The sequence below is a fragment of the Phytophthora infestans genome, genomic scaffold (genome assembly GCF_000142945.1).
Source record: "Phytophthora infestans T30-4 supercont1.20 genomic scaffold, whole genome shotgun sequence".
Classification (NCBI taxonomy): Eukaryota; Oomycota; class Peronosporomycetes; order Peronosporales; family Peronosporaceae; genus Phytophthora; species Phytophthora infestans.
This window is the reverse complement of record NW_003303739.1, coordinates 876672-893017: the sequence shown is the minus strand read 5'-3', so window position 1 is coordinate 893017 and position 16346 is coordinate 876672. Positions and strand designations below refer to the sequence as shown.

The window sequence follows — 16346 nt, the reverse complement described above, 5'->3', positions numbered from 1 at the left end:
CGCACAGACCCTGCACGGCCGTTGGCGGCACTTCTGAACGCCGCTGGCGGTAACCCGGTCTTCGGACTGCTGGAGCCCGTGTGTCAGGCGGACTGGTGGTCGCCTACGTTTCTGGCTGGACCGAGGTGGCGTAGTTGATCCCCGCAAACGCCTTGGTTTTAAGTTGCAGAAGCTGGTTCTGAAGGACTGCAAACCACTCGGAGCATTTCATGGCGACTACTCCCTTGATTCTGGCCGCCTCTTTGTGGGTCAGGTATGCGTTTACAAGGGCCAGGTCCATGAACCCCAAGAGCAACCCCTTGTAGTACTTAGTGAACCGCGTGGGCATTTGGAGGGAATAACTCTGGAGACGGAGTTGATCATGGCGATCAACTCCGCCCATCCAGTCTTATTAGTCCTTAACAGACTGAGGGCACCCCACTTGTATCGCGCCCACCCGCTTTACCCTCCTCTCGATAGTGGTCGGCGTCGTGGTAGATCCCGTGCAGAGGTAGTAGACAGGCTTCCGGTCCCACCAGAGGCATGAGGTCATGGTGGGGACCGCGACAGAGCGCAATAAGACAAAGTAGCCACGCGGGATGCTTGATGGGCGGGTCTTGCTCACTGATGTGGTGCTCTTGTCGAACCCCAAGCGGTTAGTCATGATCGTTCCAACCACGTAAGCGTTCATCTTCATCTTCAGCAGCTCGACAGCGAGAAGAATGGAGGAGTAATATCTGTCAATGACGACAGCATGCCAGTTGTATCGCGATTGAGGAGTGAGCGCCGTCTTCAGATTCCGTAAGCCGGCTGCTGCTTCAGTCTCGTAATCAATTCCGGTATCACTCCCATCTACGTTCTTACACTTGCCCACATAAATTTCAAGTCTACAACTGTTACGACATCAAGAAATGTTAGCTCCGCTTTAACCGGTAGGTTACGACATCGCAAAACGTTAAACAAATTGTGACAGTACGCGGTCTTTGCGTATAAATAGCTTGGAGCCGTATCGATACCGCTTGTCCTTCATAAACATTCGAGTGGCGTTGCGCTTCGACGTGGCAGGAAGCACGCCTTCATCAAACGAAAAGATGGCTGGTAGGGTCCACCGTGCCAAGAAGCGTTCTTGGATCTTGTCCACGTCAGGACGCAGTTTTCATTGCGTATTGCGGCCGTGCTCAGCAGTGTTGTCCACGAAGTGAAGGTCACGCAGGATTTTTTAGCAGCGGTCACGCGTCATGTACCGCCCAAAGAGTCCAGCTGGTAGGGCGCCGTCCTCGACCACTGTCCAATGCGCACTGAAGCGCCTCTTCTGGGAGCACAGCATGCGCGCCACTAGTAGCCCAACCACATGCAGAATCTCGTGAGTACCGTACACTTGCGTTGCTTGCAAGCGCCGAACAATTTGTGCGGCGGTCTCACGATGGCGTCCACTCTGCCGCGCAGCCATCCTCTCTGTTCGCCTCTGCACTTGTTGCAAAACGTAGCGGTTGGTCTCCTTGGTGATCGACACCCACACTGGTTTCGGCACAAAGTAGAATAGTGTTAGAAGATGAGACATCCAGACATCAAGCAATTCACCGACAGGCCTTGACTCCTCCGCATCCAGCCCAGGGTACGAAGGAGTATCCATCTCAAACTCTGTCGTGGCTGGGGTCCACTGCATCGCCCGCAGAGCTCTGGTTCGTTCCTCGGCAGCAGCTCTGCTCAGTGCATCATCGCCGCCAACATGAAGTGACGCAAGGAAATCTTGATCAATCTCCCCCGCCTCACTGTCAGAGAGTTCATCCTCCTCCTCGTCGAACTCGTCGCCTTCAGAATCACCGTCCTCATCGCAGATACCAATCCCATCGCTGTCATCAGAGCTGAAGTCCTCGTACTCACTGCTACTCTTTCCGTCCTGCAACACATTGACGTCAGCGCGGGGTTTCAGCACTCGCCGTGGGAGGGGTCATGACAGCACGTTCGTCCTTCCCATCACTCCCCCCTCACTCCCCCGTCCCGACGCGTCCGACAGCAGGCGCAAGCTGGCTGCCGCGTCTTGCTGCTCCTCGTCATCTTCCGGGTCTCCAGGGGAGAGATTAAATGTTCTCGCTACGGCGGTTTGCGAGAGTTCAGACTCTGAGTCATCGGAGGCGCCAAACAACTGCTCGATGGTGTTCTGCGACAGCAGAGCAGTCAATCTGAGAGGGTCTAATGGAGGCGTCGTCACCGCCACCTTCGCCGCCCTCCACTTCAACATGCTCCTCGCCGCCGCCCTCTTCTTCTACAATCTCGTCTCCGCCACCATCTACTGCATTTGCCGAATCCTCCTCGTCCTCGACCAGCAAGTCCGACTTAAGGCGTGCTCCACCACGGCGCGTTCTCCTATCAACCCATTCGCGCCCTTTGGACTGGTATATGTCCACTCAGGCTGGATACCGTTGGCCGCTTGAACGTCCACCCCGCCGCCGCGATCTATCGCCACAAGCTTCCGAAGTCAACGTCATGTGCTGCCGCGACGGGGGTGGCGGTTTTTTTGCGGCGACTGGACCGCATTCCTGCTAGGAAGCAAATTCTCGGATGAGTGGTCTGGTACCCGTCATCCACCTGACCCGGTTATGTGAGCTTGTCGCAGAGACCTCTCGCATCTTATATGTTGCGGATGCTGGGGAAACATTTGATTAAAGTACTGTATGTGGTAATCATATCTGAGCCATTTTCTAATATAAATCGCGCAATGTCGTCAGGTACGACATATAAAAAAAACGAATGGCGTATCTTACGACGCTCGGAGCCAAGGTGTTAACGTCACCGAAGGTTGTGTTTCAATGGACATCGAGCGAAGACGACGCTTTTGGAGGGATCAAGAAAGTTTTAGCAAAGGCCTACTACTGACCTTTCCGGCTTTCTCGCAGCCGTTCGAGATTTATGCAGACGCGAGTGGGTGGATTGATCGAGCAACAAGGGAAGCTGATAGCGACATACTCTAGAAGCCTCACTAAAGCGCAGCAGAAATACACAACGACTGAATTGGAGTTGCTGCCTGTGGTTGATATCTTGAAAGAGTACAGGTCAATGCTACTTGGATTTTCAATTGTGGTCCATACAGACCATAAGAACTTCATTTATCCAACGGAAAATTCCTTGCGGGTCAAGCGATGAAATTTACTATTGTCTGAACACCATATCACGTGCAAGCACATTCCAGGGGAAGCCAGTATCGCTGCGGATGATCTCTCTCGAATGACGTATAACACGAGCAAGAAGACAGGAGATGCTGAGCTAGAAGCCATGTTGATCGATCCGGTTGAGTGTGTTCTCGAAGGAAATTACATCAAGCAGCACCAGGGAGAAGACTCAACCACACAAACCATAGTGCAATTATGTATGAACGGCACCAACAATCCCAATTATCAGATCCAGAACATAATGGGTGCACGTCTTCTTACTTGCCAACATCGTGCTGTGATTCCAAACGAATTACGTCAAGAATTGGTGGAATGGTACCACACTCAGCTGGTTCATCCAGGTGCGAAACGCCAATATCACACGATAAAGTCGTTCTACTACTGGTCCGGGATGGAACGTACACTCGTAAATTTCGTGAAGAAGTGCTTAACATGTAGGCGTGCCAAGCTACACGGTGGGCCACAAGCGTATGGCAAACTGCCACCGCGTCAATTGCATAGCGTCGATCGATTCAATGTAGTGCATGCGGATACCATGGGACCGTATGGTAGTGACAGATACTACGCCTTAACTGTGATTGGTGAGCCACGAGATGATTAGAAGTATTGATCCAAGAGAACAACAGAGGAAAAACCACTGCAGAGAACTTCGACGTGACGTGGTTATGTCGTTATCCAAGACCAAAGGAAGCTGTATTCGATCGAGGTAATGAGCTCAGCACAACAGAGTCCCGCGAGATGCTTGCGAGCTATGCAGTCAAGCCGAAAAAAAACAATATCCACCAAGAATCCTTAAGCTAATGCAATTTGTGGGCGAGTACATTTGGTACTAAACAAATGTATTCGCTGTTATCCGCAGACAGACTAGCGTCAAGTTATTCAGTACGCTGCATTCGCTGTACGTGAAGTTTTCACACGATTCTGGATACAACACCAGCACACTTGGTCTTTGGGCAAGACTTGATTACGCGACAGCTTCATGAAACGAATTGGAGTTATCACACGAAGCGCCAATTTGAAGCTATTTTAAGAGACAACGAGCGCGAGGATACCAAACGTTTAGATCAATTCTATCACCCAGGAGATCAAGTAATGATTCGGTTAGCTGCAAAAGATCGAGGCAGCAAACACCGTGAGGTGGCCAAAGGCATACGCTATCGTGGAAATGCACGTTAATGGCACCGTGACGCTGGGTTATGGTGTGACGCAGGAGCGCGTCAGCATTCGATGTATCTTTCCGTGTTGAACGGCAACTGGTATGGGGGTGAACAACAAGATGTTCGCTCTAAATGTAGTATGACCAGTTGACGCATACGACGTGAGATTCAAATTTCTAGTTTCCCTTTCTCAGAATGAAGTGTTGTTGTGCAGAAATTCCACACGTTACTAATTCAATAGAGCGGGTATATTTTTTGGAATTATATAAATTATACCAACTGAAAATGAGCTAGGGTACTTTTTTAGGAGCGGGTATACAGCACATCACGAAAACCCGAAGCTTAAGTTTTAATAGAAAAAGAAAATAACAAACACATAATATTAACAGTGGACCACCTTTCATCAATAATCGCAACCAAGTCGTTCATGTACAGTCGTGCACCTCGTATTCGGCGGGGTGGACCATATAGAGTCTACGAGCTGCGAATATTTATAGAGGAGCAGATGGAATCCAAATGTACTACTTTGTATTACCTTAATTAAGTACAAATATCAAATCCATCTTCGACACAATACCAGTGTGATTCCAACAGTTTCGTATGGTCATTGTCGATACGTCTTGCCAACCTTCTGAGCACCACTTCATCACTGTATAAATATTGACGGGGGTATACGTCTCGCCTTTGTAAAACAGAGACAGTGTCCATGATGGCTCTGTGGCTGCCTTCCTGCACAATGTATGCTTATTGGCGAGATTCAACGTAGAATAGGCGGACGGGCGACGTGCCATGGCCTTTTGCGACAAAACTTATAATGAGCTGTTGTATGGTGAAGTGATTGAGCTGATACATCGTGGCGGAAGTGCGGCGTTTCATCCCTCCTTAAGGTTATTTGGTCCAAAGGAGATGGGCAACTCATTTGCGCAATGCATGTGGCCCAATCATTAGATTGTGCAGGTTATTAAGCCATACCGGGGCCGAAAACGAGGTGCACGACTGTACATGTATTTACGGTCGTCTATATTTTAAGTGAGAGGGGGGGGGGCAAGGTTTGCTGCATCATCCACAGACGGCGCCTTTCTTCTGTTCCAAAAGCTTTTTGTTCTTTTCGAATTTCATCAATTGCGAATTTTGGTGGGGGGTTAGCCTTTGTTTCAAGTCCCATGATTTTGAACATACTGTAAGGTTGGGGTATTCTTGTACACTTTCTCCAACTTCTCTGCTTTAGCGTAATTCCGCTCGAAATGCCAGTTGCGGACTTTCGCGACGACATCGGCAACTTCTCTCTCCTCTGCCAGATTTTCTCTTGAGCCGAGTGATTCCTCCTCGTCACTTACTGAGCGTGGCCATGATGACTTGGCTGCTTGTTAGTACAACGACAAGAAGCAGTGAGAGATAGACGCGCATACTGGCCGTGGAAAAGATGTTTGGGACAAAGCTAAAGACTTAATGAGCGGTCTAGACTCTAGAGAGTAGAGACCAAGTACAACCCCGTCAGCTAAAACTTTCATAGTCATCTTTACCCATTGAGTACATCTTCCCATTCTTCTCATGCTTTTACTAAATTACTAAATTCGCTCGACTACGCTACCTTTTTTCTATTACTCTTTTTAATGAGGCAGACACTTAGCTAATAGCCACCCCTGAGCTGGATACATGCTCGAGAACAGCGTCACAAAGAACTCGTCTTGGTCTGCGAGACTTCGACGCGGATCTCGAGCAAAGTCCACCAACGCGTCCGCTCTTCGCCCCAACTGGAAAGCGTCTTTACTCTGCAGCATCGTCTCCAGAGACTTCAAGTGTTTCTCGGTCGTGCGAGTCATCTTGAACGGGATCCGATCATCCACTCGTAACGGCGCCCCGTTCCGCGTCTGCAGACGTAGAAACACACCCGCTGCCAAGCACGAGACGTGGAACTCGACGCCATACTGCAGCGAGCCACCGAGACCGATGGCCTTCATAATGCCGTTGTTGCGCCGTGCGTGGCCCAGTTCCAGTAGCAGATCGCACAGTTGACGCAGCATCTGCTTCTTCAGCGTCGACGGCAGCACCTCCGCCAGCGGTTTACACACAAAGTTCGTCACTTCGGCCGCCAGGAACAGCAGCTTCATCTGCGCCAGAGCACTCCTTCCGCACCGAGCGCGCTGCAGCCAGTTCAAGAGCTTCGTCAGCAGCGCCAGACTCAACGACTCGGTCAATACCGGAGCACGACGTAGCTGCTGTAGGAAGAGAACCTGCATAGTCAACAGCTTGCCTTGCTCCAGACATGCGGCCTCGAACTCGTCCCCACTGAGCTCTGGCACTTGCAGTCGCAGCGCCAACGCGTCCCACACGCCCTTCCGTTCCTCGATGATCCACTTCTCGATGCTCTTCTCCGCTACCTGACTCATCACGTGCACAGAAGCCAACGCACGTCCACACGCAGCTAAGCACGCTAGCTCTCCACCTCGGAAGGCCAGGAAGCTCCACAGCACCTTCCCAAGAGGAGAGCCGATCGCCTCAGCTGGAGACTGAGCAGCACGCACCGTCATATCACTCGAGCTCTCCTCCTGGTCCGAGCAGACCTGATGGCTCTGACTGCTCTGCTGCTGCCGCGCCTTCTGACTCGACGCAAAGTCGCGCACCAGAGCGTCGATCTCCACGAACACCACGTTGCCGCACTTGTTCCAGTTCAACGCGCCACTGCCCGACGAAGACGAAGCGCTCGCACCGCCTCCACTGCCTGACGTTGGACTGCTCTGCATCTGCCTGAAGAAAGGCTCCACCAACGACAGATTGCAGAAGCGCAGCACTGCTTCGACCGTCCCTGTCAAGTCTTCTTCCGACACTCCTTCCCTCGCCACATCAACGCCGTCACCGCCGCTGTCTTTGCCGTGCTCGGGCTTGTAGAAGTGCACGATCTCGTCCAGCTTCTCATACAGCGCCGTGCAGCTCGCTCCGTACAAAACCATGAGCCATGCGGCGTGCTCCGAAGTGTAGCGATTCCCATCGAGACCGCCACGATCGCTCACTTCGAACACGCCCAAGAGCAGCTTCAACACGAGATCGACTTGCTGCAGACTCTCGGGCTTGGGCAGCTTGTCGTGGTGCAGGGTCGTGATCTGGCCGCACAAGCGAAGGACCAACTGAAGTCTCGTGAACGCATCCTGCATCATCGCAGCGCCTGGTGTCGCTGGGAAAGGCCCAGTCGACACGACAGCTGTGCTGCTTCTCGCTCGACTTGCCAGAGGCTCCTTCAACGCGCCCAACGTGAAGCGCTGCAGCGTCTCCAAGTCCGCCATCGTCATCTTCCACTTGGCCCAGAACGCGGACTGCTGCTTGATGAAGTTGACAAAGTACGGAGGCAGAACATTCGTCGACGCCGCGTGGCCAGACTTGACTTGGAAGTGAGGCATGTCCAGCACCAACTCGACGCACAGCTTGGCGAACTCTAGCAAGAACGAGGAGCACACAGACTCGCTCTGCGCTTCCAACCACGCGTCCGTAGCCTTCCACGTTGTACGACACAGCACGTCACGCACGAGCCACGACACAAACGGATACGGAGACAAAGTCGAGTGCAGCAGGGGAACCAGTCGGTCGCTAGCACCACTTGCAGCTCCAGTGAGCTGCTGCTTCTCCGTCTGAACGAGTTCCCGCATCTGCTGCACGATCTCCAGCGTCAGGCACCAGTGCTCCCACGCCAACCGCGTCACGAACTGGTGGAAATGCTTGCAGATGTGAGTCGGAGCGTGAGGAACCAGCACCGTCAGGTAGAACGACCAGATCTGCGACAGCTTCGCCGTTTGCGTCAGCTCCGTATCGCTGCTGCTTGACGCCATCGCGCGAGGCTTGAGGTACTCGGAGCACGTAGCGACAAAGCACGAGCAGATGGTTGTCCCAGTCGACAGCGTGTCTTGCTCCGACCACGGCGCACTGATCGCTGAGCCTTCGGTGTTCGTAGCTGGCTGGTACAGCGTCGAGAGCAGCGGCTCAAAGAACGCAGTGATCAAATTCCACTGCTGCCGCTCTGGAGCCACACGACAGCACAGCGTGAACACGTCCAGGAAACTCTTGAGGACGCCAAGACGCTGCCAGTACACGATCGGGTAGTTGATTGACGCACTGGACGTCTCTTTTCCTCTTAGCAGCTCACCTCCAGTTGTGCCGTTACTGCCAGAGGACATGCCGCCTTGCCATCGCAGCGACGTCATGTGCTGGCTCAGAAATGACACGCAAGTCTCGACCTCCATAACCGGCAGTTCCTTCCAGGCAGCCAACGGAATCCCCACCAACGCTTCCCAAACCACAGCGTCCACTGGACGTGGCAACGTCGTCAGTCCTATAGCACTGGATTCCTCACTACCCCCAGCCTGCTCTGCATTACCCACACTTGACGTCTGGAACCGATAGTCGTCGTGGACGCCAACCAAAGCGTGCACCACCTTCTCCACATGGTCTTCCAGATGCGCCGAGCAGATCAGCTGCAGAACCTTCGCGTACACACGCAGCACTTCGTCCAAATGCTTGGAAGCCGTCGTGTCCTTGGTTTTTCTACCAGTATCCACCACGCTGCGGTCTGCTGGAAACTGGCGACTTATATCGCCTAGAATTATGCACAAGACGGTGTCGCGGTCAAACTTCGTGGGTGTCAGTGGACTCTTCGTCTGCAGCCACGCTTGGAAATCAAATCGACGCAGCAGAGTGAGCTTCTCTTCACTCGAGAGCTTCGAGGAACTGCTTGCACTCATCAGCTTGGCAAACATCTCGACAAAACGAGAGGGAGCGGCAGCCGGAGAGAAACACTCGCTCAGCAAGTTTATCCGAGACGGGTCTTCGAGCATGAGTTGGAGCAGAGTGCACGTCTCTCGCTCGTCGATACACACAAAGCTCATTCCCAGCTGCTTAATGGATCGCCAAAGCGCTTCTCGTAGCGGAGGCACCATGCGTGACAGCTTAGTGTCCAGTTCAGTGAGTAGACGGAACCACTCGAGTCCCTTGCTGTGCAAGCGCTCCATCTCCTGTTCCGTCCTCTGGATAGGCGTGAGTTCTACACTCTCCACAGCCTCCTCCTCTGCCTCCTTGCTGCCCTCCACTGTCTCCTCGATCTTCGGCATATCCAACGGCAGTTCACTCTCCTGTGCTTTCTTCAAGCGCTGAAGCTTCTCGTGCTCAATCCCCAATGATCGCACAACCTGATCAACCAGCAGAATCTGAAGTGACAGCATGAAGCCGTCCCCATCGAGCTGTAGAAAGTGCTCTGCTGCGCACGAGGTTACGGAGACCGCACTGCCCTCGTGCTCACGTATTGAAGGCACCACATTCGTCACCAGCATCGACGGCATATCGCAGCGTTCGCCCTGTGCGCGGATCGACTGGACTGTGTCGTCCATTCTCGAATCCATCATCCACTCCAGAAACTCAAACTTGAACGCCGCCGGGCAGCTGCAGTTCGCTCCCTCAGGACACGGCAAACTCTGCGTCACAGTCCTCGCCTTGCTGACGTAAAGCTGAGAGACGCTATCCACCATTTCAGAGTCCAGCGCCACCAGAACCGACAAGTTCTCCGAGAATTTCATCGCCACCGCCTTCAAGCCTGCCTTGTTCAGCGGGATGGACGGGGTGATGACGCACCGATCCTTCGACATGACAACGGACACTGTCGGAAGTGGCGTTAAGCTTGAGGGTCCGCACAGCTCCGGCAGTAAAGGTAGGGGGCGGATAGTGAGGCTGTTCAGCCCCGCCAGCCCTCCAAAGCTGCTGTGTCGTCGTGCTAGTTCCGCAGCTTCTTCCACAAACGCAAAGTCGTCTTCTTCGCCAACTGAAGCTAGTGGGGTTGACAGCGAAGGCGTCACAGTGTCCCTACTGCCATCAATATCGTCGCCCACATTCACCTTTGGAGTCGTCCGCCTCAGAGTAAACTCGAAGCCACACCAATTCGTCCACAGCGGCAGGTCCGGCCAGTTCATTTGATCGCAAGGAGAGTTTAGCAACGCATCACTGAGCCGCAAGACGTCTTTAAGTCGCTCCACCTCGTAATGACGCGGTAAGCCCGACAGTTCCTGCTCCTTCAGCCACTGGTTCGGGTCCTTTTCCTCCATCCACGCATCCATAGCCGTGTACAGCTGTGAGAGAGCCACGTAATGAGCATATTTCCGCTCCTTCAGCTCCACAGCTGAGCCCACACCACTCGAAGCGCCATTACCGGAGCCACTCGTGGCAGTGAGCACCACTTGGGCTTGCGTGGAGCAGTAGTTGACGAGTTTTCGTAGTTTACCTTGCAGATGTTTCCTCAAATGCACACGCTTGGGCCTACGCCCTGTACGATCGAGGAAGTGGTGGCCAAAGACGTGTGATCCGCCAGCAGTGGCAAAGTACAGCGCGAAGAACACCTGCCAGTAGATGATTTGAGTGGGCTCCGACTCTGGTAGATCCAGACAGTAGTTGCACCAGCGATAGATCTTGTACTGCGACAAGGAATCCAGACTCGTGTGGCCAAACGTCAGCGGGTTCCCGAAACGCGAAGAGCTTGAAGACGCGTCATAGATCGTCTCCTCCGCTTGGTCGTCCACACTCTTCCCTTCTCGCACTGCACTGAGTGCAGCACCAAGTCTACCTTCCGTCGTCTTCATCTTCTCCAGCTTCTTCATCGTCTTAGGCTCGTACCTGATCATCAGTTGGCCCATCGCGAGGAACAGCGGCACTTCTTTGCGCGTTTCAATCAGCAAGCTCCACAGCGCCAGAGACGGACACCCACTGACGTACTGCGCCACGTCGAACGAACCTCCAAAAATCGACGCAAACGTCGCTGACGCCGCTGCCGCTGGGAGGAAACTCATGACAATCACAGGCTCATTCTCGAGGAACTGCTGCTCTGGCTGTCCTGCGTCTTCTTCTCTCCGTGCAATCCGCTGACAGTAAGAGTCGAACGCAGCTTCAATCAGAGCCACCAGCTCGTACAACACGTCGGACGTATCTCTACTCCTCGTCTTATTCTTCACCAGAGAAGATTCATACGAGTTCTCCATGCTGCAGTGCAACATGACGTCCAAGACATGTCGGAAGGCAGCATTCTCGTACCAGAACGGAACTTGCAGCAGCGCCTTCACCCAGAACGTCATCGCCTGCGTGAGCGTCGAGTCGTCCACAGAGTACTCGAAGGAGCGTCGGATCAGCGCACACAACGCTTTCGTCGACGTGGAGTACTCAGTGCCGGAAATCATCGCTAGAGACGCTGTCGTGGCAGTCAGCGAAGAGTTCCGGATCGATAACGCTGCACTCGTCGATGACGCAGCTGACGGTGACAACGCTCCTGTGCTGTTTTCTCCACCCAACGCCGACGAGATCCACGACATGGCACCGTGAAACAACGCAGACGTCGTGACCGATACGGGACTCGACTGAGGAAAGCACTCGTTGATGAGAGCAGGCAGCACCACAGGGTGCAAGTAGCGACTGCACTCACGCACAAAGCGAAGCTTCGCCAGGATCCGCTCCTTCGCCGTGCTCTCCCACCCGCCGATGTAGCCTTTGTTCAGCACTTCCTGCATGCGATGAAGCTCGTCTGTGTTGATGTACGAGAACTCGTGCAAAGAGCCCAGCAGACTCAGCAGCTCGTCGGTAGAGAGAGCTTGCATCGCTGCCATACACGCCTCCAGCTCGTTGTCCAAGTCCGCAACCAAATCGCCGTCTTCTTCAGCTTCCACCTCGTCCGAGGATGACGTCGCCTCCGCATCGTCCTCGCTGTTCGACGTCGCCGTCTTGGACTCACTCTCGCTTTCTGCTGGGCAGTCTTTCAGTTTGTCGAGTCGAGACAAGATCGGGAAGAAGTTCTCCAGCACCTTGACCGCAGCGGGGAAGAACTCGCTCTTGAGCAATACCAGAAGAGGCTCCCAGCGATCGAGACGGTCACTGAACACAAACGTCGTCATCTGGCAGACCACATAGGCCACAATGGGCTCTGTGCGTGGCGCTGCCGTGGCTGAAACGGTGGACTCAATGTCCATTCCTCTGGGGTTCTGAGGCGTCAAAAGGAGGCGTGCTTCCTGCTGAATAGGAGCGCCAGTGCTGCCATCCATCGCTGGATCTGCTGTCCTACGTCGCTCACTGTCGCCGACTCCGTAGTGCGCCACGTGCTCCTCCAGCGACGTATAGAACGGGAAGACTTTCCGAGAAGAAAGCACCCGCAACACGGAGGCCCCAGCAAACCATCGACGCAAAGTCAACGCTTCCCTGGAGCGATCATGACGAAGGTCGATCAGTGGCAGCAACGGCTCGTGGGTCTTCGGGGAGTAAAACCTCAACTTGAGCATCAGTTTCCAGCACCACTTTTCGAAATCCACCGTCTCCTCCAGCCACAACGCACGACGAATCGACTTGGCAATTGACGTCACTTCGAGTTTCTGTGGAGAGCCACCGCCAGACAGCACGATCGCGGACTCGGGATCACTTGCCCGCTCTTTCCTCGTCTTGTACAGCACCAGAGCTTCCGCGACCATGAGCGCTACCTGCCGATGCAGCATTGCATCTGTGAACAAGCGCTGCAACTTGACGTCATACTCCCAATTGATGTGGTCCAACAGGAAGCGAGCAAGCGCACTACGAGGAGCGGTAGTGTCCTCAAGCAGCAGCCATTCCTGTAAGTTCAACAAGTCCTGGGGCGTGGGCATCCAGCGATTGATCGGGAACGTCTCAAAGATGTGAATCCACGTGGCAGCGCACTCGTGAAACTTGAAAAGCAGCGTGATCAGCAGCGAGAGGACCCACGGGTGGGCCAAGCAGATGGTGCTTAGAGGGCCTGCCGCGCGCTCGCCGTTCTCGCCTAGAGCCTGTTGACATGGCTTTACTGTGTATCCTGCCATGAACAACTCGTGCACCGCCACAGACACGAGGTCATGCCGCTCGCCCGCAGTCCCAGACTGGCATGACGCAGCCAGACTAGCTACCGCGTTCAACAAGTGCATGGCACTCTCCGTGTCGGCCTCGATCAAGTCGTATAGATGTCGACGTGCCAAAGCCTTCGTGTCCACGCCTTGAGACGTCGGTTTGCCAATAAACTGCATCCACCCCGACGCCGTTTTCGCCTCCAGCGGAAGACTGTGGAGGTTGAAGAGCAGCAGAGCCAGCACGTCCCACTTGGCCAGCTCAGACAACGAGCCGAAAGGAAATAAACTCAAACTTCTCCAGGCCACGCGATTGCAATCCGCTGCCATGAGACCGTGCAGACTCGTAAGAAACAGTTGGTCAAACAGCGTCGGATAGAAGACCGCGTCTTTTAAGCTCGAAGAATCAGACGGGCGACCCGATCCCGGGAGCTCAGCCGCGTCAGACAACAACTGACCCAGGAGCTGCGCGATCCGCGTCGGCAGCTTCTCGAACTCCTGAAAGGCTCGCAAACTGTGCGTCAGCTCCACCACCAAAGTCAACGCTCGACTGAAACACTTCTTGACGTCCGAAGTGCAGCTAAATAGCTGTCCGAATGCAAAGGTGTTGGGAAACTGATTCAGCACTGCCACGAAGTCTTCGTCGGAGAGAAAATACCGGTCCAGCATCTCCGGGTTCTCCAGCAGCACCCACTCAGGTGAGACCAGGCCTTTCTTGTCGGCTACACCGACCTCCGCACTCTTTGCCGCTTTAGCGCCGCTGGGTGGTCCGCTGGACACGATGACCGACATCCGCCGTAGCTTCTCGGGGTGGAACACCAGATGTAGCATCGCAATGTAATGATCCACGAGGTCTTCGCTCCATTCACTGCGTAGAGAGCCATCCGTTCGCACCATCGCACGCGGGAACTGCAGGAAGCGCAGAAACCACGAGCGCTCGTCCGTGGAGATCCGAGGTAGATACATCACGTGCATCAGGAGATACGGCATATTCTGCAGCGACTTGGTGCGCATCAGACTCTGCATACAGGTCGAAATCCACTTCTGCAGCGACTGGCGGAAGCGCAGCACACTGGTGAACCACTCTGTGGACTTAGTCGAGACCGAAGACGGCGGGATGTACAGCACCACATCGCAGCTCTGGCACAATTTGCACCACTGCTTCGACTTCATAGGCGCATTCAAGCTGCCACAGGCGTAGCACTTGATCTTGCGCTCCATCCCAGCAGCGCTGTAGTGCGTCTTAGCATGGGAGCTGTGCCAGATCAGCTCGCCACGATAGAACGACTGTGGGACGCGTCCAAAGACTCCTTCTTCCCCCAGTGTCACCTTCTTCTCGAAGAAAATCAGCACGTCCAAGCAGTATTTCAAGTGGTCCACAGACGTCGCAAACGACGAGCCCTGAGGAATCCCTTCGTAGAAATTCGCACCTTCTGGAACCAGATCTAAGTCGTCGATGCCGCTGCTGCCGCCACACGACGAGCTCATTTTGTTCAGGAACCCGACGAGGGTCGGCTCCTGCAACACACTGTTGAGATACTGCTCCACGTGCAAGTACGAGATCGCCCGGTCAAACGTGTGGATGGACGCCTCCACCGTCCGCAGTTGCCGTAGCTTGTCCAGATGAGTCTTCAGTCTTTCCAGCTGCAGAGTCTCCAGCCTGGCGGTTTGGAACTCCATCTGCTGCTCGATTTCCACGTTGTCGCCACAGCGCTTCGCTGACGACACGCGCTTCTTCTCCAAAGTCCACACTGGTGACAGAAGACTCAACAAATCAGTTGCAAGACACGCGCTGGCAGCACACGAAGCCTATATAGCTTACCTTTCTTGACGAGCACGTCGATCTTCTGCTTGTACTCGTCCATCGTGTGCGCCGCGTTGTGTAAAATGTACTCGGAGAACAAGTAGCGCTCTATCCGCGCATACAATTCGCCCTTGTTGGTCTCAATGTGCCGCATCTTCATCTCCTGACGCTTCTGCGACGCCTCCGCTCGCATCAAGTTCATCTCGTAGTTGACAAAAGGCTCCAGCTTGACGCGGATTTGCTTCTTCCTCAGCAGCTGCTCGTAACTTGCTTCTGCGCCTCGCTCGGTCGACTCAGCTGGCTTCGGCATCGACGGGTAGATGCTGTGTTTCCCCGTCTCCTTCTCGGCCAGGTGGGACTTGGCGAACGAGCTCCGCACTGCTGCAGTCGCTCCTTCCACCGTCGCTGTCGTCACGGATTTCGTCGGCATTCTCGCCACCGGATTCGATTTCGCAGGATTTCTCGGGGACGCTACGACTCGACGCAGTTTCTTGGACGCTGTAGGCGACAGCGACGGCGCTGACGGAGTCGTACGCGAGGGGTCCACCACTTCCACCTCGTCGTCGCAGCTCGGAGGCGCTGACGGCTCCGTTGCAGACACGGAAATCTCGTGGAAAGCACGCGGCATCGTCGTCCGCATCGGCGGAGACGGCGCGCTAGGCGTCAGCTGCAGCGGCAACTGGTCCGGCCCATCCTCTTCTTCTTCAAATACTGGAGCGGACGGAGCAGCATCTGCGTGTCCATTATCAAGTATTGGAGAGATGATTGGAGCGCCTGCATCTGTACTTTTATCCTCGAGGTCCTTCTCTTCCCTGTCATTATCATTGTTGGGAGGTTGCGAGTCTGCTCCTTCAGCGACCAGAAGCTCCTGCTCCCTTCCTCCGTCCTGTAATAAGGTCATCAGGTCTTCCTCGTTGCGACGGATCTCCTGGTCCGTTGTCTCAGCGTCCAGCTCAGCGATCGCGGCCTGCACTGCGGCGTCCTCCTCGTCCTCGCTGAAACTCGGTGCTGCGTCCACCTCCTGCTGCTTCGGCGGCTTCTTGGCGGCTTTAGCGCGTGGCGGACGCTTTCGTACGGCTTCCATGTCCTTCAACTCGAGGAATTTTCAGTCCCAAGCTTTAAAACTTCTTAAGTGTCTTTAACGTTTTAAATAGGCAGCTTTTTGGAGCTCCTGGAGGCGCGAACGAAGCGCGAGCGACGCCAAGATTGCGGCCGACAGGCCAATGAAGAGTGCACGAGGACGGCAGAGCTGCTGGAGACGCGCGTTGAGGCGTAAGGAGCGGCGCGTTGAGGAGATTCTTCGCCGTTTTCTCCCTTGGGGTACAGAAAGGGAAGTGTCTGGGGTTGGTTACGTTTATTGGCAAAACGAAATCTG

General features: G+C 54.4%; 2 protein-coding genes across 2 annotated transcripts; one reads left to right on the top strand and one right to left on the bottom strand.

The window, feature by feature from the left end:
* Positions 1-722: 722 nt before the first annotated feature.
* Positions 723-1181, top strand: PITG_10731 (uncharacterized protein; the record flags this gene model as incomplete). The annotated part of the gene is made up of 3 exons (XM_002901522.1): positions 723-742; positions 802-864; positions 953-1181. The coding sequence occupies 3 exons, from the start codon at positions 723-725 to the stop codon at positions 1179-1181; spliced, it is 312 nt and encodes a 103-aa protein (XP_002901568.1).
* A 4700-nt stretch (positions 1182-5881) lies between these two features.
* Positions 5882-16055, bottom strand: PITG_10729 (uncharacterized protein; the record flags this gene model as incomplete). Its single annotated transcript, XM_002901521.1, has 2 exons — positions 5882-14918; positions 14990-16055. The coding sequence occupies 2 exons, from the start codon at positions 16053-16055 to the stop codon at positions 5917-5919; spliced, it is 10068 nt and encodes a 3355-aa protein (XP_002901567.1).
* Positions 16056-16346: the final 291 nt, after the last annotated feature.